Source organism: Gavialis gangeticus, unplaced genomic scaffold, assembly GCF_001723915.1.
Source record: "Gavialis gangeticus isolate Ggan-Ray unplaced genomic scaffold, GavGan_comp1, whole genome shotgun sequence".
NCBI classification, from domain to species: Eukaryota; Metazoa; Chordata; order Crocodylia; family Gavialidae; genus Gavialis; species Gavialis gangeticus.
The window spans coordinates 20,757,852-20,785,023 of record NW_017729022.1 but is presented as its reverse complement, the minus strand read 5'-3'; the positions used below and the strand labels follow the sequence as shown (position 1 = coordinate 20,785,023).

The window sequence follows — 27,172 nt, the reverse complement described above, 5'->3', positions numbered from 1 at the left end:
GGGGAAAAAAAAAAAAAAAAAAAAAAATCAATGCCACCTTTTGAAACTACTTCATACCATACTAGCCTGTTTATTCTGTATAAAAAGGGACTAGGAGCAGGGGATGAGGAGTTCATCATCCAATCGCAATCAGCAATTTATTATACTATATTCTTTACAAATGTAAGGACAAAAAGGTAATCCTTTCCAACAATAAATAACTACTGTGATTTTTGTAGCATTTATAAGGTCTGTGCTTTTTGGTAATTTTACATAGTTAAGACAGACACTTTAAAAATATATACATATAAATCTAACAGAAACAGATCTAATGTACACAACACAAAAAAGGAACATATATCCACCTTTGTATCGTTCATCTTCAGCAACCACTCTCTCAAAAACAACAGTAACTACTTGTCGCACTGTAGCTGCAGCTGTGTTATTTGTGATATTATCTTTTGTGAAGTGCAGTCGAAAACAAAGGACAATTGCCTGCAATAAAGTTTCCAGTTAATAACAATGTATATATCATTTAGCTAACAATAATAAAAATGAATGTAAAAGTTACTAATGTTTTATCAAAAGTTACCTAAAGATGATGTTTTTGTTTAATCTTTTTAAGTTTGAGAAGCTAGATAAAGTGTGATGAAAAAGATGTCTGGATTGTTCAGTGGAAAACGTCCCCCCCCCAGCTATATGCATAGCTCCTATGACCCTATGTGAATTGGAAAGAGCACAAATTTAACTGAGACTAAGATGTGTCCATGACAACTATAATAATCTTACAAGCAACTTGTACACAATAACTACATGAAACAATGTATATTGTAACAGTATAAACATTCAGGTTAGGAAGACATTACAGTTGTATGATTAAAATCAGAAAGGTTGGGAAATTCAAATTTTGGTAACCTGTGCAATGGTTAAATACGTGACTACATGATGGAAGTTATTTTTAGGGTTTTTTTTTCCAACTCTAGATGCTGCATTTAAAAAAAATAATCTATATTCAGACACCTTAAAATTGCAATGTTGCACAGTCAAAAATAAGAAAGTCAAAATGAGGGTCTATCCCCACAAATTTAATTTGTCTCCTATGTGTATACTGCATTATGCTAGTCATATGTTATTTTTTTGTACAGGCCCAAAATTTATGCTGTCTGTGGAATAACGGATGGTCAAAAATGGTGGCTATTCAGGATTTCTTTTAACACACAGCATTTAATATATGATTTTATGGGACACTTACTGCATGCCACAAACTGTGCTAACAGGAAATAAGAATTCTTTACTTCTAAAAGGACTTTTCTTTGACATTAGATACAGTAGGATCTGACCGCTTCACAAACATACAAAGAAAACCAAAGATGGAAATGGAGGTATTATTCTTATCATACAAATCATGTAAAAGGACTTACACATACTAGACATTAATGCTAAAACTGTCAAACACTAATTTTCAGTGCCCATCTTGAGACACTGAGGCAGTATCTATAGTCTCCCTTCCAGAGAAAGCCAGAGAGTACTGCTAACAAATAAGCTCCAACTACTTGCACCCCAAGGTCCTGTGGAAGAGAATGTGTAATCATATAATTAAAGATTATAGAATAATACACATGGCACAAAGGGGACACATTAAAATTGCAGGGATCACTTAGTTTCTGACATTTCATAACATAAGTTTTCAGCATTTCAAGCATAACGTTTTTACATTTATTTACATATAATTTTACGCAAGTAACGTAATTCTGTACTTTAAGTTTGTCCTATAATCCAATAGTTCTACTTTAATATAGTTTTGACAAATTTCTGGGAAAAAACACTACTTTTTTTTTTTTAAAGAACTAATTTGTGACTCAACAATCCAAGCAAAGCTATCCGAATCTCAATAATAGAAAATTAAAGGAGGATTTGCATGAATCAAATAAGAATGCTGTGTACCAGGGGCGGGCAACAGAGGTACTCCGATATATCGGACCATATGATATCAGCACTGATAAAAGGAAAATTGACATTAATCAGCAATCAGCTTTTTTGGCCAATGTAGCTGATGACGTCACTGATAAATGCCATGTGCATTCACACAGATGAAGTATGCATGCGGCCAGGAATGCAGCCTGGCAGCTTGGAGAGCAGTGCCTAGCCAGCAAGTCTTTGTGGGGTGGGGGAGGAGACAAGGGGCAGATCAAGGTCCCTACAATGAGGGAGGGAGTAGGGCAAGGACAGACATTGCCCAGAGGGCAGGGCAGGACACAAGACAGAGCTATGGAGGGGGTGGACTACTCCCCACTGCTGCGTGCACCCCCAGGGTTTGTGCATGCAGCGAGGGAAGGCTGCACTAGTCTCTTCCTAGCAGGGGGGCTGGGAAAGAGAAATGCTCAGGGCAAGGCAGGCAGCAGCAGTGCTGGGAGGGGTGGCTACAGGGTAGGCTACAGCCACCCCAGAATTCACCGCAGCCACCTCTGCCAGCGCCACTGTCACCTACCCCACTGCCCCTTCCTGCCCTGAGCACAGCCCTGGCCCAGCACCGCTGCTGGTAAGTGGCTGGCACAGCTCCTGGCCCCCAACCTGTAGCCCACTATCACCATGTTCAGAAATCTGTGGGGCACATGCCCCCCCATACCTCCCTTTGGGGTGTGCGCAGCAGCACAGAGCTGCCCCCCTTCTGTCCCCCCACAAACGATTCTGCCTCCCCCCACGGATGAGCTACCTGTGGCTTTGTCCTGCACCGCACCCCAGCTGGGCTGGGCAGTGCCTGGCTCTGTCCCAGCTCCACTCCCTCCCTCACCATAGAGACTTCAATCTGCACACCCCCCTTCCCCCCCCCCCACAGAATTACCAGCTGAACACTGCTCTCCAAGCTGCCGTACTGCATACTGGCTATCAGATCAATACCAGCTAATATGGTTGGTTAGTAAATCAGCCATCGGTATCGGCCAAAAAAAAAGGTTTATTGGTGCACCCCTAGTGGGTAAAATATGGTTTGCAGGCCACATCCGGCCCACCAAGGATTTCATCTGTCCCCCAGTGGGTCCATCAGACCCACCCAGCCCAGGGGCAAAGCCACTCAGGGAGTTGTGGTGAGCTGTTGTGGGACGGTGGGGAGTGCTAACCCAGCCTGCAACAGCTCACCAAAGCTCCTTAGGTGGCCCTCAGGCCCAAATAATTGCACACCCTGATCTATACAAACTACATCAGCTACTGTAGTAGCTAACCTTATTCAACTTTGATACTTATACATATCAAATATTTATAGTGTAAACATTAGGCATCACAACCCCATTTTATTTCTTTTTTTAAAGTGTGCATCTATGAAAGCCAAAAGACATCAAAATCAGCTACTGGTGCATCATTACACATGATATTCAAAAACTCTCAATGAGGTACCCTCATAAAACCCTCTCATATTTCTTCACAAAAAAGCCATCAAAATTTTATTGCAACTACTGCTACACCAAACTACAGCATTCGTATTTCAGCTATAGCCCTATTAATGTTGTATTCAAAATAATGTAAAAACAGTGAAATCATAAAGAGCCAAGCATACAGAAAAATAGAACTTTGGCTCTCTTCATTCCCAGCCCTGTAGGCATGAGGCAAGGCTCATAGGACATTTATGAGTAAGAAAAACGGGTGAAAAATAAGGTAACAGACTTTGGGTCTCATATCATACGTGAAATAAGCACTCTTGAGAAGTGCACATGGAGATGAGTGCACAGATGCAAATCGACCTAACTGTGGGTATGCACGTGCCTGGTATGCAGTTTTCAGAGGCTTATAAAACTTAGTCAAATCAATACCAGCTTCCTCTATAGCAGGCCTTCTATAACTCTTCAGTGAGGAATATTTCTAACCTAAATTGCACCTTTCAAATCTCAATCACCTGAACAGTAGGTTTATTTTCTTTTTTCCTAACTGTAACAATAAAACATTTAGAGTCATACTGAGCTGGATGCCAATAGAAAAGTGCCTACATCTCCCCACATTTTCTTTTGCTTCAGAATGGCTGCACCATGTCTGTTCAGAGATTTTTAAAAAGCACTTTCAAGCAAGAACCAAAAATGAAATCTCAGCCAGACATATTAGTCTGAAAAAGCTGAAAGACTGGAAAGTATGTTACAATAAAAAAATAAATGGAGTAATTACCGAATACATATTTTTCCAGTTAAAAATTACACATGGCAAATTAAAGAAAGAATAGATTCTAATACTGGAGTCAGGACTTAGGAACAAAGCATCTCTCCTAATATTTTCATTTTTCCTTCTAATAATGCTTCCATGCAGAAGACTACCTTTACCACATAGGAGGGTTTTTTAATCTATAGAGATTAGTGTTTATATTGCAACTCTAAGCCTGATTCGCACTTTTCAAGAAACAAAGTGACAGGGATATGGCAAGAGAAGAGAATGCAAACTACCACCAAAGCAATAGAAAAGAATAAAATAATGATATAATTTAATGCTGATGGTATGTGTGGCAAACACAAGACATCTTACAAAAAGACTTATTTTGTAAACTTCCCAAGAGGCTGGCTCTGAAACTCTTTGTTACAATTAGAAGAGTCACTGAATTCAATGTATTCTCCACAGGAACTACCATGCTGTTGCATTCAATATCAAGCAAAACTATCATGTTCATCTACTTTAAAAATGCTACGGGCATATTTTAGCTCAAGCAGCAGTGACCCTCTCATAGTATAACTACTGCTGAGCTGCAATACATTTGATTGGCACAGGGGCAATATAGATTCATGCCAAAATTTCAGCATCCTTATACTGAAAACAACAAATGATTATTTTATTCTGTTAATAAAAAAAGAAAAAGTCCACTAACTTAATGTGGAAATGGATACAACTTGTGAAGCTCTAGATTTGCTTAAAGCCTACCAGATTTGCTTTTCTGTAAAGGATAGATTACAGTGTGAAGTACCAGGAATAAAACTCTACCTGAAGAGTAGAATGAATCTATTGTCCCTTTCAGCACTGGTTCCTTTACCTCTCAACACAGCATCTCACTTTTTAAATATCTCTCTGGAAAAAAATAAAGTAGTAAAAGAGTGCTGAAGAGGTCTCTGAAATACTGTAACTCTGATGATATTATATACCTAAAGGATGGAAGATAATATTTTTCATTTTTCTGTACATAAATAGTTGAATATTTGAACTATTCTGATGACTCACGTAGCTAGTATCCGGCAATGGTTTCTAGATAAATGAAAGCATGAAAGATTTTATATTTTAAATAACCTCCTAATACTAGCAAAACATTTGTTCATGCTCACTACCTGGGGCAAGCTAGCCAACACCTTCTGCACCATCATGGGGTTCCTTTAAATCTTCATAAAAGAAGTTAACTTGATAGAAGCAGCCAAGTACTATTTTCTGTAGGAAACTAAATAACTGATACAAGTATCTTAGAAGAATTGTTTAATTTATTAGTAGAGATGAAACAATGCATACTGCTACATCTATTCACATAACTAACTATCTGTTGGAAGTCCTCTAGATTAAAATTTTAGCTATATGCAAACTTTGGGAGTTTTTTTTTCCCCCATCTAAAAGTAGTACAGCTAGAAATTTACTGGATTCCTTCAGAATGAGAAAATACCTAAAATGTATATGCATTATATTAAAGCTACCCCCAGTACAAGAAGTTACACACAGCCTAACTAGAACCAACAGAAATAAAGTTAAATATAACCTCTTAAACTGTGAAATTAAAAGAACAAGCAATTCAAAAGATGAGTAAAGAAAAATCTTCAAAAAAAGGAATTAGCAATAAAAAAAATTATAGCATAGAATGAAACAGATACTGTCCACATCATATGTAATCAATTTGAAGAGCTGAAAGTAGTTTCAGACCCTACATTTGCCCGTCACCATGCCAGTTTTTGAGGAATTACAATGACTTTTTCCTATTTGCAAAATGTCTTTTCCCACTTTTGCTGTGTGAAAGATCCATAGAAACAGAAAGGGGAACTGAAACTAAAGGACACAAACAAGTCTGTTTAAAAATACTGCTCCTCTAGCTAGTTAGGTAATGACTACAGTTCCTGTCTGTTCTTTCCCAACTTGGAGAAAGGGCCAAAATAATAGTAAATCAACTTTAAAAAAAAAAAAACACAGCTCAGAATGTGTCATCAATATTAAGAATCTGAATAGCCAAGCCCAAGCAATAGGGACCTACTGAATTTACAGCAGAAGTAGAGTGCACAGCAGCTCCTTTAATTCTGCACACACCTCACCCCTTGCTGCCCCCTCCCCCCACACTGCTGATTAACAGAGGGCCCCACCACTCCCTCCTGATCAGCAGGGAAACTAAAACCGCAGTTTTAAATATGGTGGCGTTTTTGCCTCCCTGCCAGTCAGCAGCAAACAGCAGGGCCATCCAGAGCCCCTCAGCCAATCAGTGGTGGGAGGCAAAAACATCACCATATTTAAAATCACAGTTTTCACCTCCCCACTGATGAGGAGCAAGCCACAAGCAGGGCCTCTCCACCAATCAGCCACGGGGAAAGAAGGGAGTGCAGAGGATCCTGCAAGGTTAAGTGAGTCACAGTGCACCCCACTCCCATCGTGAATTTGGTAGGTCCCTACCAATAAAGTACACACTATGTAGGCCCTCAATCTCCTTACTAGCTCTGTGTAAAAAAGCATAAAGAGCAGAACAATTTCCTATTGCCTTACGATATTAAACTTCCACATGCAACAGCCATTAGTGGTCCTGGATAAAACTGTCTTGTTTCTAGTTGAGTGCATCTGGGTGATAGTAATAAAAACTATCAACTAAATTTCCAAGGAAGAAGAGAAGAAAGCGATCCAGAAAAAAGAACCCAATGCCTTAACCTGTCTGACAATTGTAGTTAAGTGCGTAAGTGCAACATCTACCAACTAAAGCTTAGGTATTCTACATAAAAATAATGGATACATATATTACAAAGAAACGTGATTGTTAGATAATCCATATCTCTTTAATGACCACCTTTCAAGCAATTCAGGGTGTATGAGAAGAGAGAGAAGTCTATTTATCTGGATCAACATCTGAGAAGGATTTCCAAGTTGTTCCCTAAACCAAACCTAGTATTTTTTAACCTATGCTTTAACTTTAGAGCTCAAGACTATGACAACCATTTCAGAACACATTTCAAAGCCTTGTTTAAAATGAGAAGGAAAAAAAAACCCTATAAAATCTAAGCTCTAAAGGGAAATTCTGATGCACAGAATTCTTCAATTAAACTGAACTAAACTGCTCTGGCAAAAAGTACCATAGAATTTGAGATATATCTGGGTCAGAACTTTCACTATCCTGCTTCAAATGAAAGATGGCATCTAACATGGTCTACCTTTAAATTTTGCTAGACTGTTATTACAGGCCTGACTCAAAAGGCAGTCCTGCCAACAACACAAGAACTATTTAGGAAATAGGTATCAGGAGGGTGCCTAGTAGCACAACTAATAAAGCCTCATTGGCATATGGGCCACAATTTCAGAGCAGAAGTGCACCATAGGTTCCACATTTCTTACTGTATTTTGCCAAGAAAGGATATACAGATACATGAGTGTAGTTTAATACATTTAGAATGCTAAGTTACTGACCATGGAAACATGTTTGTTTTTAAACTACTCTATTAAAAAGTCTTATATAGTGAGGGATTTCCTTTTTGTAGAAGAGAAGGAAAAAACAGAAGAACAAGTAAGAACCCTAAAAGAAAACAATTACTTAAGTCCAGCTGCAGAGAAAGAATTAAAAACAGCAGAGTACTTCATCAATTTCAAGTTTCCAAATCATTCAAGAAATGAAACAAAACAAAAAACAAAGCAAAAAGAAACTTTAAAAAACTTCACCTCAGTTATTTTCTAGGTAAACACTTTTAACTGAACTCACTTGTTGCAACAAATTTGGTGATCAGCATTTTATTAGAAAAACATTCTATAAATAAACTTTAAGTAAATAATCTTATTATTTAGTCCCATAAAAAAATATTTAGATAAAAGTTAGTTATTTCATGAACTTTTCCAGAGAGAAAGCAAAGACAATTTTATCATCAGGCAGTAATTTTATATGGTCAAATATTAACTTTCCTTTAAGGTTTAGAAGTTTTTTTTTTTTAAGTACCATTGCCTAAGAAATCATTAGTATTTGTCAATACTACGGGTGAATAAAATATTTTTGCAGGGAAGCCAAGTCTCTTCAGTAGTTTCTTTATAAACTAGCTTTTCTGACTGGGGCTATAAATGACAAGCTCTTAGAAAAAGGAGTGTAAAGGCCACTAAAATTAATTTCAACAACCATCTCATATACACATACCAACATTTTGGTATATGACATTCAGACCCCAAAGGCAAAATATTACCAATAAAGCAGGAACTTCTGGTTTTGCAAGTTCCATACTCTGAGGCTTTGAATGCGACCACATGCTATGGATGTGTGTGATGTTAAATGTTGTGGCAAAGATGTCTAGAATGCCTGGGATAGGCACTATTTATTTGAATGAAGACCAAAATAAAGCATATTTCTTCTAAGACATGGCCTGTGAAAGAGAAAAGTTCTTAAGCATCAGGCCTTAAGAAGAACTACTAGATCTATTTAACATTTTAAATTTAAAAAAGAAACTACCATCATTTCAATTGATAAGATCTTATAGTGAAGATAAAAAATATCAACAAAAGATGCATTTAATGCCCTTGTCTGTCATTTTCTATTACAATCAAAGTGATTCAAATGAAAAGGCTTAACTCAGATCTTTGCTATACAAGGTCATGTTTTGGTTAACACATTACTACACATGCAACTGTAATCTGCAGATATTTTCTTTAGAAAGGATGTGTACGAAATTGGTCAAAATAGCATATTGGAGTATTTCATTAGCACACATTCTGTATTCAAATCCCACAAATCCAATGTGTACTACCAATATTTTGCCAGCTTCACTGAGACACCTTAAAATGACTACCAATAAAGACAAATTAATAATAGGTCATATCTTCAGGTACAAAGAAAAATCCTCTTTCAACTGTTTAAAATACTGTATTGTAACAATCTTTTTTCTTATCTTGTAGCTTATAGGTTATCAGATATTAACAAGATTGTTTAAAGTTCTTGATATTTCCTTATTATAGAATTTATTTTAATGGGCAACACTGGGAAAAGTGAGACTTATTTAACGCCTATAAACAGATTTCATTTTTTAATATTTCTCAATAATGGATGTGACCTTAAGAGTGTGGAAACATCACAACAAGAGGCAGCTGGGAACTGATTATTCCTTCAAGTTATATCAGATGGACAACGGCCAAATATTTAATCACAAACAACTCAATTTTTCCCATTAATTAAAAGGGGATACAATTACATTCTTCCTTAATAAAGTACTTCAAGTTATTTAAATGAAAAATGGTTTCTGATGACAAAGCACCCATTTTTACACTCTACTTATCTGAAAAAGTCAGGACTTAAAAGTTGCAACTTCTGAATGAAAAAATAAAATAATCTTTATTATTTTCTTTGAATATTTAAATGAAAAAGTGCTTTCTATATATCAATGTTACAGATGTCTAAAACGTTCCCACTTTATAAATATTAAAATGAATCTGTGCACAAGTCTGAACTGATATTTTATAAATATATATGGCCAAACACTAGGGGTGCACTGATAGAGATTTTCGGGGCCGATACCGATAGCCAATTTTAAAGGAGGTATATCAGCCGATACTGATCCAATTTCTGATGCACAGCCCGGTGGCTTGAAAACCAGTGTCCAGCTGGTCAGTCTGTTGTGGTGGAGGGGAAAGGGGAAGACAGACTGAAGCCACCATGGTGAGAGAGGGAGTGGTGCTGGGACTGCCCAGCTGGGGCAGAGCAGGGTGCAGGACGGAGCCATGAATGGCTCATCCGGGGGCGTGGGGAAGGGCTGGCGGCTCCAGCTGCTGCACACACCCTGGGAGGGAATGGGGGAGGGAGGGCGGTGTGCCCCTGAATCTGGGCAAGGCAGGATGGGCTGCAGCTGCAGCCAGGGCTGTGGCAGGCTCTTCCCAGTAGGGACTGGGCCGGGCTGCACTCAGGCCAGGCAGCAGCGCTGGGAAGGGGCTATAGGGAGGGCTGCACCCATCCCAAAATTTGCCATACCCCGCCACCCCCCAACCCCGAGCGCAGCCTGGTCCAGCCCCCACCAGGATGAGCATGGCACAGCGCCAGCCTGCCCCGTGCATATCTAGGGGATACCCTCCTGGGGTGTGTGCAGTGACAGGAGCCGCCACCCTCCCACCTCACCCTAGACAAGCCATGCCTATATGCCGGGCTGCAGCTGCATGAATGCACAAGGCATTTATTAGCCACATCAGGCCAATTTCCAATACAGGCAGTTATCTTTATATTGATGCCAATCTGGTATCAGACTGATGTATTGGTGCACCTCTATCAAACATTTATGCCTATCCACTGTACCTTATGCTTCCAAGTGTAACTTTACACATATATGAGCACTTACAGATTGGTGCCTAAACTGCAACTTTTAAATAAGTATATTCCTTCAGCGGATTTACTTTAAAATTAATAATTATATCCTAATTATTGTATTTTACATCAAATTCCTACCTTGGACAGTGCTTCATCATGTACAACGGTATTTGTTGTTAGAAGCACAAGAACTGTCTGAAGTAATTTGAGTTCTTCGAGACTATTTTCCATCAGCTGCCAAAGCATATTAATAATATTCCCAGCTGCAGCCTATAAAGATAGAAGTGTATACGTTCAATTAAAGTACATAAAAACTTGACACCCAGTACCATGCTTCCATATCCATATAAAAAACACTCACACATATATTGAACTGAATTCAGTTTTTCCTACAATCTTAAAAGGACAAATAAAATATGAAACACTAATTTCAATGTCCTAGATACTGTTTGGAGACTTTTATGTATGTAGGTTTTTTTAAAAACACATTTTTTAAACATCTTATCAACATACAGTTATTTTACAACTGGAAGCGCAAGTTTTCATAGAACAGGAGTGGCCAATCTGCAGCACAAGTGCCACAGGCAGGCAGCCTCCATGTGTGGCATGAGATGCATCAGAGAGGGCGCAGAAGGCAGAACTGGAAATGAGGCAGGGAGCACAGAGCAGAGAACAAAAAGCAGAGCAGCAGATCAGGCAGAGTAAAAAAAAATCAGAGTAGCACCCAGACAAAGAGCAGGGATAATTTGTAGCATACCTGCCAAAAAGGTTGGCTCCCACTATCACAGGAGATGAGGCAATTAACTACAAAATACTTTACTTAAAACACTTAAGTTAAAAACTATAAAAATTGCTGAAAAAATACACTATAATTCTGTTGAATAAATACAGCTTAATAAATATTTTTAAACATACCGGAGTGCTACTTTCAAAAACTATGACACACACAAGATTAAGCAGTACCACAAAACATTATATTCACAGTTATTGGCTGTAGAAATAGTTGTATGTTATAATGTATGAGAAATAGTATGCAATTTTATCTTTATTATAATATAAAATGCATAGATATCGGCAGGCATAATCCAGACTGCGCATGAAACTTAACGCATGACACTTGCTGATAACTGAGTATTTACCCTGACCTTTCCAGCATCAGAACTACACTAGACAAACTTGTTAAACTACTATTTTTGTTATGTATAAGGAATCTCCCTGGGTACGCAGTGATCAGAGACTAAGACAACAGAAGGTTGGGAACAGTGTTTTTTAGATAATTCTTAGTAAACCAGCTAAGGATTCCAACTATTTGAATACAGTCTATAAACAGATACCGATCATATTTTTTATTTCATTCATTTTTCCTTTGGCTCTCAAGTGGTAGATTTAACTTCAGAAATTATTTGCAATTAGAAACATCATCCACAAGATTATGTTCATTCTAAAGTACAAAAATGTGTTCACTCTTGAATAGCATTTTGAGTTTTTAAAAAAAGTATCTTTTGTTAAAACACTTAATCCTTCAAATATATTAATGCCAGATAATATTTTCCCACAGTTTCACCTTACCTCTGAAACAACTTCATGTGACATGAGTCTCTGTATGGCTGCTAGACACAGCTGTGTGATCTTTGGTTCCTTTGTTCCACAACCCATTAGAAAGGGCTGAACTACCTCTGAGCTGTTCTCTTTCAATGCTTTTGAATAGAGATAAAAGAAGCCTGGTCAATTCTTAACAATTTACAACTTTGAACAGTGTAAAGGCAAAAGCATACAAATTGTAAATACTACTAGTTATATACATCCTAATCAGAAACAAAAGGAATCTACAATCTTAGAAATAATGGAAGAAAAGCAACTAGGTGCAGAAAGAGAGCTGTCACTACTCTCATTAATACCTAGCTTACCAGAGCACTTTGTCCTGTTTTCCCTTAGCTATCCTCCCTCACATCCCACTGCCACCATTCTCTTATGCCTTGGGTATCTGTCTTACTCAGCCTGATGCTTCTATTACCTTTCCCCAACCCTAAATGTTCTTTAGGTTATTATGGCTTATAATAAGCCACTTGTAAGCCACTTCCTATCCTTAAGAAATCCAGGTTCTTCACAGTCTTCACAGTCTCACATTAACACACTCCTTACTCCTCATACTACTGGATATTCATGTGCAAATAGTTGCCCCACTGAGGTATTACATGCATAGTATGAAGAGACACAGAAATGCAGACCAGAGTGGGCAGGGAAAAATCAAAACATAATTTATCAACAGACATGTTGCCTTGAATGATGGGAGGTATAAAAGATCATTCAGAGTTATGGATATGCCAATTATTTTTATTTATTTATATCTCTATATTTCTTTGGTTAGAAAATTATTTTTTAATTAATTCAGTTGTGGAAGAATCAGTTTCAATCTCTCTCTCCTTTAAAAACAAACCAACCAACCAAATACAAATCAACCTATTTCAACATTTTTCAGAATGGAAAATTCTCCCCCCCCCCCCCATTTGAAATTATTTTTCATTCAGAGTTAATATCAGTAACATTAAAGTTAAAAATAAAAGGGGCACAAAGAAAAAAAAAAAGTTAGAAATACTGATTAACCTAAACCACTTTTTGATTTGCTAGTTCACTGGTGTTTTTTTTGATGCAAGTTTTTTGTCCCGATTCCAGATAAGAAAAAAAAATTCTACGGATGTTAGAAGTGATATCAAGAAGTTAAAAGCTACAAAAACATGTTATAAGGGTTTTTGAAATTATAATATTAGCCCACAGTATGACACTTTCTTCACAGCCACTACTGGGACGTATAAACAGTTTTTCAGATGCCTAGATTTGGATATTATAGCTCCAACACTGAATACTTGTTCAAAATAATTATAGTGTTATTCATGAATTTTTACAGTAACACAAGTCACTCACTCATCTATCGTGGCTATTTCAAAAATGTATAAAAACTTTAAAACTGAAAGCCAAATAAAAAAACTAAAAAGCAATCTGCTTTGCTCAAGGAGGCACAGGCACACAAGCTTGTAACTATAACTATTAGCCTTCTAGGAAAAAAGCTGGATGATTGTCTAACAAAATGAGTTTTCAAGAATTGTAATTTTTGACAATTGAACCAAAGTGCTTTTGTTTACAATTTTTTCCAAGCTGTCATTGAATTCTAATGGAACGTGGCACTATAAATAAGTTAGAACAGAAGTAAAGACCCCCAGTACAATTGTGAAATGGAAGGAAAAAAAAGGTGTTCACATACTAACAGGCAAGGGGAAACAGCTAAAGAAAAATGGACAATTTTAATAGACATAAAACATGAAAATTATTCTACCAGATTTTCATAGTTATCCATAAACAACGTGAAAATTTAAGAGAATTGTTTTTACCTACAAAGCTCAATCTAACACTTGTTAAACACTTCAGCTATACCAAATATTGATCCAGACGTTAATTTCAATCTTAAAAGCGAGATATTCAGTTGCATCAAGGTCTGCTGCACTTTATGACACTATTTGATTGATCGATTAGTTCTGCTTTAAAAACACTTAATCTATTTTGGAGATAAAGTAGACAGACAGACAGACCGACCAACCGACCTAAATGTTACTTCGTCTACAAAAAAAAGGTTAAACTAAGTGTTTTTAAAGCAGAACTAATTTAATAAAACATATTAATGGTGTCAAAACACCATTAATACGTTTTATTAAATTAGTTTAATAAAGTTTTTTGAAATGTGTAAAGGTTTTTTGAAATGTGTCAAAGCCAAACATGTAAAAATAACTTATCATTTATATGCCACAGTTCAAACTCAAGGTTACTATCAGGAGGGAAATACTGGGGAGATCACAAATGCATTGAAAGCCATGTAAAAACTTAAGATTGTATGTTACAGCAACGTCAAGGCTCTAAGAGAACCAAAACAATTAACTCTATTTCTGAGAAGTTAAAATGCACTTTAGCTTATCTGAATTTTATCTACCATCTTTTTAAAGTTACAAAGATATCTATTTTGATAATTAACATCAGAATTCACAATGCACTCATTTCTCTTAAAAAAACCCCATCAATTAGCCTTTGGAATTAAATTTTTTAACTTATACTGGATAGATGTTTTCATCCAAAACAAAAGCACTAAACTAAGAACATTTAGATGCAGGCCCTGATAAACATACATTTCACAGGTCACCAACACTTCTCTTAAAAAAATTAACACTTATAATGCTTAATGCATTCAATTTCTCAACTAGGCTAAGTACAAACAGTCAAAAAGTCCAAGCCTGAATCGATTCAGTCTTTGCAGGGTAGTCTAAACTACAGAGATTAAACTGAGAAACAACTGGTTACGTTTACTTTTGATTCAGGAAATGCAGCCACATGCCTGCACCTGGGGGGGTGCTAGAGCATAGCTCTCTGGCACGTAGCTAGCATGGACTGTGTGTTCACTTCCTCTTCCTGCTGCCCCTGAGGTCTCTAGGGTTTGCAGCCCAGAATTACAGCAGTGGGACTCTGCAGCGTTGTTCATCACTTCCTCTTCCTGCCTCTGGAATTTGTAGTCCGCAGGTGCAGCCAGCAACTTCAGTAAGTTTAGCAAGGCAGGGCAACTGTACTCAGGGGAAGGAGGGTTTAACTAGGGGAAGAGGGGTTTAATGCCCCTCCTCCACCCCAGCCTCAGATTCCAGCCAGGGTTTGCTGGGGGGCGAGGGAAGGGAGGAGAAGCAGTCCCTCCCTCCAACCCTTCACTGATGGACCAGACAGCACACCCCAGCCCAGGGCTGGAAAGCATGCTGGGATGCTGAGGGACTGATTTAGCTTAAACCAGGAAGGGGTCCGGAACATAAGTTTCATAAATCAAATTTGACCCAAATCAGTTAAGTCTGATATTACATTAAACCAGGTTTATCCTAAACCAGTTTCAGTCATTCTGAAACTGGTTTATGTGTACTAAACTTCTGTTCTGTTACAGGTTTAAACCAGTTTCTGATGACTTAAACCAGTTTGTGTGTAACTTCTGTCTCTAACCCTGGAGTAATCTTCAGCTGCAACAGTGTGCACGTATCCTTCTCCAAAATCTGTATAAAATGCAAGGTGGGGGGGAAAGAGGAAGGGAAGTAAGACTAAATCTAACAGAAGCAGTCACTGATCTAGAGCTACATAAAAAATGCTGACAATTTGAAAAAAAAATATTTAAAAAACTGGCAAAGCCCTTAAAGCAGTGGTCTCCAACCTTCTTAAGTAGGAGATCACCGTTGGCATTTAAAAGCAACCCAAGATCTACCATGCACCGCCCCCACACAAGGCAGGAAAGTCTATGGGTAGGGGGTGCAGTTTGAGGCAGAGGGTAAAAAATATTTGGGGGTGCACCTTCCCAGCAAATAAGTCCCACCCAGACGGGGCCCCCCCTCAATTTACCCCAGCTCCTGCCTCTGTGGCACTGTCCCTCACCAAGGGGCGCTTGATCTAGGCCCTGACCCTTCCCTCCCCCACTAACTGACCTGTTGCTCTGAGGCACACACGTACATGTATGCGGGCACTCATCCCCCCACCGCATCCTTGGGTTGACTCCAAGAGGCTCTGAAAACTACCGCAAGAGGTCCGAGATCTACCACTGGATCAAGATCCATTGGTTGGTGACCACTGCCTTATAGAGACTATCACCACTAAACATTGGCAGAACGCAGGGTAAGGTGGCTCCGTAGAGACTAACTGGCTCAAAGAGGCATGAGGTTTTGTAAGCAACAAGATACTTCATTAGATATGAGACATCCAAAGTAGATGGTCACTTTTGAAAGCTCATGCCTCACTGAACCAGTTAATCTGTAATGCAGTGGCTTTCAACTGGGGTGTTGTGAGGCCCTCTCAGGGGTGCCATGAAAGCAGCAGCCAGATTAAAAAACTTTCCTGTATGCTTCCTTTCCACTAGGGCGGTCTTTGTTGCCTGCTTTAGGATGCTGAAGCAGGCAACAAAGCTGTCTCAGTGCAGCTCTTTCTAGTTCACCTCCCTAAACTCCTCCCAGAAAAAGATATGGTGGAATTCTCCCATCTGCTTCCATTTCCAGAAGGAGTACTGGGGATGCCAGACAAGAAAGAGATGCATAGCACAAGGCAACTCCTGCCTGCTTTAGGTCGATCAAAGCTCTAATACAGGAGGAGTGCACACAAGTGGCTCAGCCCTTCCTGGGCTGGCTGTGCAACACAGGGCATTATATCACTGTTGCTCTTTCTGGCAGCAGAACCAGGGCGAAGAAGCACTTGGGTAAAATGAGACAGGACCAACAGTGGTTCTTCAACAGGGTGGTGCCACATTAAAAAAAAGTGGCTGTGGGGTTCCTTGACCCCCAAATGATTGAGAACCACTGCTTGAATGTGTCACCTTGCCCTGCTTTCTGCCTGACTTCAGTCTAACACGGTTAGTCACTACCTCTCAAGACAAACTATAAAGTGAGATGTTGACACACAAAGCTCCATGGCAGGCATGCATGTTTCCCCATCAATTAATTTCTCTCTGATTATATCTGATTTAAATAGCAAAGCTTAGCTAGTCAGTACTATACACAAGATTATGTGGAAATTCCAAGCAGTTTTGTATTGTAGCTGTAGCTCACAACTATTCTTATAACTAAAATATGCATCTGTGCACTTTGTTGGTGAATGAAACAAATTACACTGAATACATTTCAGTTTAAGATTCCAAATAAAAAAGTACTTATAAAATATGAAAAACACTTTGAAAGTATTCCTTTAAAGACAAAAAGACTCTTTCAACTATACAGTTGGTCTAATAAAAAGATATCACCAAAATACCCTTGCTTTTTGCATATTTCCTGGACCACCATGGCTATGACACTCCAACCGTACTACAGCTATACCCAGACTGCCATGACCTCTCACAATTCCTCCACCTGGGAATGAAAAATGCATCTTACAGAGATATGAGCTAGATGTTTCAACTTGAAGTCTGTATAGCTACAGAACCCTGTTAGTTTCCCAAATGGGTTAATTAAATTTTCTTCCTTGTCTATTTGTGTATTTTGATGCATAGCTGACATTACCTGGCATAGTTTTCCCACTTATGTCAGCATTCATGACAGCAATAAAAACAAACAAATAAAAGAGAAGCATTTAAAGTAAAATATTGAGGGACGGAGCTACTCTTTTTTTTTTTTAAACAAGTATTTGAAAAAGTGCCTCCTTAACAGTATTTTTACATTTCTAAAAACAAAATTCTTTAAAAAGGGAATGTAAGAATAATCTTACATTTCATATAATCTTATTTGAATCTTTCAAACAGCTCATGTCTTGCAAGAACCTTACATAAGTGCAGTATACCAAAAATCTGGAATTATCAAAAATCCAGCACTTTTTAAAACTACACTCCATCAGGGAGTAGTGGCGGCCGGTCCCGGAGCAGTGGAGGCGGAAGTTTGCACAAGGTGGCTGCCACTGCCATCCACCACCCCACACCCTGTGTGGCCGCTGTTCTGGGACCAGCCACTGCTACCCTTCCCCCTCCCGAGTCACTCTGGGTCTGGCTGGTGCCTTGGTTTCAAAAAAAAATCATGAAATTTTCATATTTCCAGCAGGTGCTCGGTCCCGAGCATGCTGGATTCATGAAGTTATATTGTACTGCTGAGCTGAGCAATGATGGATTAATACAGGGGCCTCCAAATGTTCCCCTTGTTGGGGAACGCTGCTGAGAGCTTTAATAGCTATCTACAAGAAACCAGCTTATACGCAGTTGAATAAAGCTGCAAAAAGCAAAACAGACTGTTTAAAAAAAAAAAAAAGTAGGTGGATACAGAGTTCCAGTCACAGATAAGTCCAGTCCCAAAAGGCAATACTGTATCTCAAATTGAAAAACCTCTATACTGTACAAATTAAGATGAATCATTGCCTGCTGGAAACTAGTTTCTTCAGGCTAGATTCTTCAATTAAACAGACAAGCACCTGAGAATCATATTGTAAAAGTTCATAGACAACACTTGCACATCACTGGAATAGCATACAACTGACCAGATGCTACAGCAGAATGGGAAAACGCATACTGAGAATTTGGAAATACTGAGATGGTAATACTTTTATTGCTTTTTGTGTGCTCACTGAACAGTTCTGTAGAAGATCCACAGAAAATGTAGAGCCTCTCAGCAATGTCAATATAGAAACAGCAGGGATAGTACGGCACAAAATTCCCAAATATTCTTGGATTTTTTTCTATGCCCTAGGAAGCATATTCCATCATAAGCAATGATTGTATTTATCCAAAACATCTTTCTACAAGTTTTTTTTGTGCAAGACAAACTCATTTGCCCTTTTGGATTGGTATAATAAATAATTACCTGTCAGAACATCAGTGTTTCGTGCAGCTATTGTTTTAACTTTTATTATTCCTGATTCAGCAGCCTGTAAACAAAAGACAACAATTAGTTCAGAGGCTACTGTCCATCTGTCACTATATGAAAAAACAAAACAAAAAAAACCACACACACACACACACCCCCAAGAGAAGTAATCCAAGTTTAATGAAAAATGTCTAGATGGTTACACAAACCAGTGCAATTGTGATGTGCTTTCAGCAAGTAAAACAAATCTGACAGTGAAACATCCATCTGCTTTCTATAATTCTACAGCCACAGAATCTATCCCACTGCAGATTTCTGATCCCGAATCTAATAGTTGCATTTTAAATAAGCCTTACGGCTGTGAAGGCTTTATCTAGCAAAGAAAACTGATACTGTACAGATTTCAAACACCACAAAACAATCATTACCACATTCTTCTTGGGATGTTAACAACAATGGGGATGTTAGCAAGGATTTCTTGAGTAAATATTTTAACAGTAAAACCCACCTAACAAATCTATTCAATATTATCAGAAAGAGAAGCATATCATGGAGTAACAATAGTAAAGCTCGAATCATCTCTCAAGACTTGCATCTAAAACTTCTAAACTTATGCAACAGATACAAAATCTCATGCAAACATCAATTAAAGCACATTCCAAAACTGAGATTTCTACTAACTAGAATATCAAAACAAAAATGACATAAGACACATTGCAGTATACTATCCTGTTACTTTCCATCTTCAATTAATTCTCTGAGATTTCTATAGTTACTTCCAGGAAACCAAAAAAGCAATGTGCCACAGTATTCAGTCCAGCCTGCACCAAAAATAACATCTTCATACAAAATTCAGTTCTTGTTGTCAAAAAGCCCACAGGGTCTTGATTATTAAAGACTTGATAAACAGAAATTATATCCAAACAAACACATATAGAAAGACATGTTCAATTTGACATATATTTGAAAATATGCATCTTATTTGCATTTGGGTACTATACCTTTCCATCTCATTTTCATATATTTAAAATGTTTTTCTTTAAGTAAAAGTGAACACGGCAAAACATAACATTCCAAATGCAGAAATATGGAAGTATTTTTCCTCAACACTTCAAGAGCAATCTTATAATATTTCTATAACAACAGTGTAAAGATTTTGTAGATTGTGTAATTATGTTGATAGTGTAAATTTAAAATCAAACACTGTAATCAGTTTAATCTTAGTTCACCATGTGTATTTTATTTCTCAGACCAACTGAAATTCTAACCATATGCCTTTACTTTTCTGTAAGCTTTGCCAATTAAAGTCAAGTAAGGAAACACAGATAATTAAACAATAAAGCTTAGACTTTGTTGAATTAAATTCACTTCTTAAGCTCTGGGAAATGAAAATGTGATTCACTGAATACAATGACCTTGTTTCAAAAAAACAGTACCTGAGCTGATATATAGTAACACACTCAAATGACCACAAATTGAGATGCAAATATATCATTTTGGTTGAAACTGGAGCATTATTTCTCAATATTTTAATTATCTCAACTTCATTTGCTGAATTATCTACATTTTCCAGACAATCATCTGCGTTGTTACATCTTTAAATGGAAGACTAATTAGGGGTCTCTTGTCACAACAGGTTGTTTCTATTAATTAACATGAAGGATTTATTTGTCACAGTCTGACTTCAATTACCTCCAAACTGAACCTCATGTCTGCTGGCAATTGATTTCTTTCCTGCCATAAGTGACAAACCAAATTAGAGTTAAAAGAAAAATCAAATCTGTCTGTGCATATAAAATATTCACATATACTACCATATCCTGCTGAAAGGTGAGAAACTTTGTATGTAATGCTTCCAAACTGACAATTTGGCTTCTGTAATGTTTGTATAAAAACAAGAGATATTTCAGAACTTATTAAAATACATTACTGTTCAGAGAAAAGCACAACTATTCTGTATATTGCAATGCTTTTTTCTTTCATATGATGTACTACATTTGGTAATTATTTTGAAAAAAAAGTCAACATAACCAAAATTGATCAAAATTTCTACATTTAATTAATTAAACCAAACATAATACAAAGAAGTTGTGCCATATTTAATTTTGAATCCAAGATGAGCCCCCTTTCTCTCCATGGGTACTCATCTTGGATTTGAGTACAAGCGGGGGAATAGGCAGCCGCTGTGCCTTCGGCTCTCACTCCAACACGAACTTGGGGCCAGGCCCAGGGCTGGGACTGTCAACTGCTGCTGCAAAATTGGGTGGAGGTGGCAGTGAGAATGAGGGCCAGGGCTGGAGTGGCCACATGCTCCATGTCTCAGCCTAAATTAGTGCCAGAGTCAGAGCTGTAGCATAAATGACAGGGGGAGGGAAGAAGAGTTAATAGTGGGGCAGTGGCAGTCAGGGAGCAAGCAAAGGGGGATGTAGCCATGGGGGACAAGTGACGGGGGAAACAGACAGCAGGGGACAAGGTGTGGGGGGAACAGATGCCAGGGAACAAGGGAAAGGAGTTAGGCCACTTGACGACTCTACCACCTGTCCCGCTACTGCTGCTTGCCCCGCTGCAATTTAAGATGCCCCTCCAATAATTAAACTCTACGTAAAAGAAAATTTTAATAAAACTTTCCACATGTGGAAACTAATTATTGGGAGTTGTCTTCAATTCAAAGCCATCTTAAATTTGTGTAAATATGGCATATTTACTACAGAAATCAATCATGCTAAAATTTACAAAAACAACTTCTAATATTCTGACATAAGAAAGTACTTGTCCTCCCCAGAAATTAAAAGATATAAAGTATTTTTAAATAATTCTGATGTGACAGGCATATTAATATTTATTTTGCTAGTTGCAAACTTTGCAAGCTGTAATAAATAAATAAATGTATCACATATAAACTATAAAAAAAGATGCTCAAAGTATTTTTTAATAAAAAGACTTACTAACTGTATACAGCATAATGGGCAAGCTTTAGTTTAAGGACCAGATGCAGAAGACTTGGACTTAGGCTCCAAAATTTTGCTTAAGTGCTGAATTGATTAAAAACCCTGACTAACTGGTGGCCTTAGTCATTACAGGCAACTAAGTTTCTTGAAAGCTTAAAAGTTTATCTACCGTATGTACCTGGCACTGCTGTCATGTTGGGTTAGCCAAGTCCATCCATATCACTCACCAGGTTTCATTCACAATCACTTAGCATGAGTTTCCTGGGAGACCCGATCTCAGGGCAGGAAATTATTTTGGATGGAGGGCAGCTTACTGAGTTTTGGCAAGCCAGAGGGCTGCATGACAGGCAGCCAGGGGCAAATAAATATTAATTTTTTCAATTTTTGAGGGGCCCCACGGGCCAGACAGAATAGCCTGATGGGCCACACCTGGCCCACATTTTACCCACCCCTGCCCTATGTGATAGGTGAGCTCACAGCGCACCTAATGCACAACAGCAGCACTGAATTCAGCTGTTAACGGCAACTGCTTCACTTTCATTCAAAAACATGGCTCGAGCAAAGGGAGGTGGTTACAGTGCCCACCTTTTATGTTAGAGCTGAGGTGTCACAGATTTGGTCCACAGACTGGAACCAGCCCTGCAAGCTGACTTGGGCGCATGCGTCAGCAGGTTCAAACCAACTCCAAAGACCAGCCCCACACCCATCATCTGGCCTGACGTGTCAGATGAGTCTGACACCTCTGTCTCTAACTCAAGGGTGTCAGACTCAACCCCAAGAAAGTTTTTTTAAAAGAGCATGCTTGCTACAGTCGGTCAATTTACTCCACCATAATAATGAAAACGGTATTTGCCCAAGAAATTGCCCAAAAGGGGTTGGGACTGCAGACACGTCTTTCTCCTGCACTTCCTATTGCCAAGGCTATGGCACCTTTCTACTCAGTTTGCTGGGTACTATATAAAAATCCATGTGAGGTGCCTGCCTCTCTCTCTATATTCATTATATAGGAGACTTAAGCACCGAATTCAGGGATGTGAATTCTATTCCTAGCCCACTATCTAAAAGCTTGGCATTGAAACAGTGACCTCATCACACTAGATCTGAGCCCAAGCAATCTGAGTTCCTCTTTCACCACTTAGCAGTTAGTATAGAATACGATTTGGGTCCTTTGCCTATTTTAATAATACAGTAATTATGTGCCACATTATATTGCCCACTATATGACCCAAAACCGGCATTTAAAACAGTAGTTCTAAAACTATAAATGGGAAAAGAGATGGTGTGAGTTGCTGTGAACAGAAGGTCTTGGTCGTGGGCTCTGGGGCATGGTCCCCACGCTCTGAAAAGATTTGATAAAGTTTAATGCATAGGATTGCTAGCACCCCTGCACAAGTGTTAAGGTCACTCTCCTCCTCCAATGAATTCAGCTAAACAGTGTAAGGTAATAGGCTTTTAGAGGTGGTTATATAAGAGGTTCTTTAGCTCTGTATTAATACAGTACAAATCCATTATAAAGACCCCCTGGTAGAATGAAGAGAAAACTTCATTAAAATAGGATGTTAGCTACAATAGGATCTGTCAATTTGCACCATCATAATAATGAAAAATATTTGTTCCTGCTGTTGAGACTGCTAAAAGTGGGAGTTGTTATAATAAGGTTGTACTCTACTTGCAATGGCTCAGTAAGCTACCTTATCATATTTAAGTTGAGCAAGTTTATATTCTGATATAGATAGATGCTTCTGTGAGAAGCTATACTAATACAACTTCTGTTGGGTTAGAAACTGAAAGCAATCAGCATCCCATCAATTAGCTTGATGGTAACTGTAAATGTGAATATTGTGGTATAACACTGCCCGAATATCCATAAAAGCCATTATTAATTTTAATTTCATACTTCTTCTGCAAGAATGATAGAAGTAGCAATATATCAGAAAATATATGCAGAAGTATTTAGAAGAGGACAATATGCATTAAAATGTTCAAAGTAATTAAGGTAGCACTGCTGGTATAGAAGTGATCCAAGAATGAGAATCCCTGCCCCTCCTCTTTTTTTTTCTTTTTATTAAATGTATCAAATGATCACATGCTAGTTGCAGTAGGTATTTCTATCTCCCTGCCCAATTTTCTGCTTTGCTCTCTACTTTCTGCCCTATCTGATTCTGTGCTGCCTATCCCCTCCCTATTTCCTGCATACCACACACACTGGCTTCTTGTGCTACTTGTAGTATATGCCCCAGCTTGGCCAGCCCTGGCCTAGAGCAGCTATAGTTTGGCTATACTTATATTTCAAAAGTCCCTGCCTTCCACATCCAGAAATTGTTCAACTGTTGCAAACACCTCACTATCATCTATGAAAACCATCATACGCAAGTCTTGCTATAACTTGAAGAGTAGACAAGAGTCTGAAGGAGTCCAGTCTGACAGAAAGCAATTCAAAGCTAAAATGGTCATCTGACATATAGGATGATGATTAAGACTTCCCAACTCAACTTTTCATACCACTTGTTCTTGGCTTCTTGCAAACACTGCCATTTGCTAGGACAGTATTTTGATAGTCCTGTCTGTTGTCTTGTTAGTCAAGTATTAACCTTCACTGTCCTAAAGATCTGTGACCAGGACCTTACCAACTGAAGTCACCTTGAATGTCTTACAAGATGAAGACTGTGCGCACTTCCACTGCATTTTCTATTGAGGGTATTAAGATAAAATCCATGTTATACCTGCAGGCATAGGCCTGCTTACCATTTTTGCTTGGTTAATTTAAAACATCCTCAGAAGTTCTTTTGGACTGTCGAGATGAAATCTCTTCTAGTCACTGTTCAACATTCGAGGTGCCCATCTTGCCAACACATTTCTTCATTCCAAAGTCTTTACCGGAGGTGATATGCACTGATGTCCACAATCTCAGCTGCGAGCCTGCTTGCTAATCTTCTGCTATTCCATCAATTTGTTCTGGTACAATGGCATCTACGGAATGACCTGACCTCAATTCATTGTCAATGCTGATTCTCTCTCACTGCCAAGAGTATTTTTACCACAGCAAATGAAGAGGTATCACCTTCCAGTGTCTATATCCTCACATACTTCCTTTGTGATCAAGCCTTTCTTAGGGTACTTGGTTACGACTGCAATTCACTCTATTCTATTTTTCAGATTTTCAGAAACTGATTCACCAGAACATATCTTTGTACAAGTTCTGCACCAATACAAAAATAGCTGCCAACAAAGAAACACATCAAAACACTGTATCTGTGAAATCTGCTGGGCTCTAGTGTATTATGTCAAATTAGATATTTTCTAAATGCTTCTTGGAAAGTGGCATACCATTCTCCCATTGACAAGACCTACACTGGAGCATCTGTCTAAGATGTAGATGCTTTCAGAAGAGAACTCTAACAGAGAGATTAGAAAGCCCACCATTCCTGCTCCAGTTATATTTGGATCAGTATAGTATTTCATGACATTGAGAGTAACCAGAAACATTTCAATTGGTCTAGCAGGCCTGAGGCTATATCTAGTGCGTCCTAAAAGTTGTATCTGCAAGTTTATACGCCCACATGAAGTCATTAATATATTTCGGTTGAATACCAGCATTGATTTTATAAATGATACACGTTGCCATCTGTAGCAGGGTGCCTTCTCCAGTAGCAGCTGTAAGCCCCTGAGGGCCAAAAAATCTCATGGCCCATTGGCTGCATGCAACCTGCAAGGAGTTAAGTTGCAGCCTCCGAGGCTCCTGCCTAGCCACCACTCCCCCACTGCTTCAGGTTCCCTCCTCTTTACTCTAGCTCAGGGTAGGCAAAGTCTAGCCCACAGACTGGATCAGGCCCATGGCAGACTATTTCCCAGCAGCCCCTGCATACCTTGCTGCAGCCAATTTCTAAGACAACCCCAGGAGCAGCAGGCCTGTGAAAGCATGAGGCCAGGGTTTCCATGGACACTGACCCAAGCAGCAGGGTGTACTGCTGGGCGGAGAGCTGCTCCAGGGCCAGGGCCATCACCAGGATCTTGCAGCAGTGATGGCACAGCCCAGAGCTCAGGCAGAGTTGGAATTTGCTACCTGCACGACCCTGCTCTCGCTCTGGCCCATACTGTCAATGCTGCAAGATGCCGGTCCCAGCTCCGGCCCCAATGCAGCTCCCTGCCCACACTGCTCAGGCCAGAGTCCATGGAAACCTTGGTTCCATGCTGTCACTGCCCTGCTGCTCCAGGGGTCTCCACTGAAACTGGCTGCACCAAGGCATGCAGGGGCTGCTGGAAGTGGAGTCCACCATGGGCTTCACCTGCCATTTTGCCCACCCCTGCTCTTGTTAAAACTTTCTGCCTCTGCCCCAAGGTGTGGGGCAGTAAAATGCTGCACAAGGAGCCAAAGGAGAGTTCATAGTTTCATAGTTTCATAGATTAAGGGTCGGAAGGGACCTAGCAGATCTTCTAGCCCGACCCCCCGCCAGGGCGGGAGAACAACAAAACCCCCAAAAACAAGAAACGGGACTCAAATGAGCCCAGCCAGGTAGGCATCCAGCCTCTTCTTAAAGACCCCCAGGGTAGGGGCCAGCACCACTTCCCTTGGAAGTTGGTTCCAGCTCCTAGCCGCCCTAACTGTGAAGTAGTTCTTGCGGATGTCCAATCTATACCTCCTCTCCATCAACTTGTGCCCATTACTCCTTGTAATGGCCACCCATACGAGGGAAAGGGAGAAATCTCATTCATGTGGTGCAGTGATGGAGCAGGGGGATAACGGGGCAGCAATGGAGAGGGGGGCACAGTGCAGCACTAGAGTGGTATCCAGTGCAGCAGAGAGAAGGGGTGCCACTACTATCCAACTACTATCCTTTGGTCCTCATCCATGTGGGAACCAATGATGTGGCCCAGAGTAGTCTGGACCGGATCATGGATGACTACAGGGCTCTGGGGGCCAAGCTTAGAGAGTCAGGGGCCCAGGTGGTCTTTTTGTCACTCCTCCCGGTTAGTGGACGCTGTCAGTGGCAGAAAGCCAACTTTGATGTGCTCAGGGTAGTAGTCAGGCAGGCACTAGGAGCCCAGGGAGTAGCTAGTATGGGGGTCCAGGAAAGGTGGTCCTTCCTCAAGGAAGCTATCCTTGGGGCACAGCAGGACACAATTCCACTGCGCAGGAAGGTGGGAAAAGAGTCCAAGAAACCTTCATGGCTGAGCGCACATATCCACGCTGGCCTGGAGGGCAAAGAAAAAAAAAAGCGTACTGGCGGTGGAAGCAGGGGGCAGGGACAAAGGAGAAGTACACCTCCCTGACCCAAGCTTGTAGGGATTTGGTGAGGAAGCCTAAAGCAGCACTGGAGCTTAGATTAGCTTCTGGGATCAAGGATAACAAAAAGTCCTTCTTCAAGTATATAGGTAGCAAGAAGAAGTCTCAGGGTAACACTGGACCCCTATGGGGCAGGGCAGGGCAGGGCAGGGCAGATGGTGACGGA

General features: G+C 39.4%; 1 protein-coding gene across 4 annotated transcripts in view; it reads right to left on the bottom strand.

Annotated features, from left to right (window-relative positions):
* The window catches only part of MON2 (MON2 homolog, regulator of endosome-to-Golgi trafficking), a 168,498-nt gene that overhangs the window by 116,043 nt on the left and 25,283 nt on the right, over positions 1-27,172 (bottom strand). For all 4 annotated transcript variants that reach the window (XM_019514641.1, XM_019514644.1, XM_019514643.1 and 1 more), the window contains exons 3-6: positions 18,772-18,835; positions 12,008-12,135; positions 10,577-10,708; positions 345-474 (exon numbers count right to left, since the gene is read on the bottom strand). In XM_019514641.1, the coding sequence (XP_019370186.1) occupies positions 345-474; positions 10,577-10,708; positions 12,008-12,135; positions 18,772-18,835 (454 nt within the window). The remainder of the gene's footprint in view (positions 1-344; positions 475-10,576; positions 10,709-12,007; positions 12,136-18,771; positions 18,836-27,172) is intronic.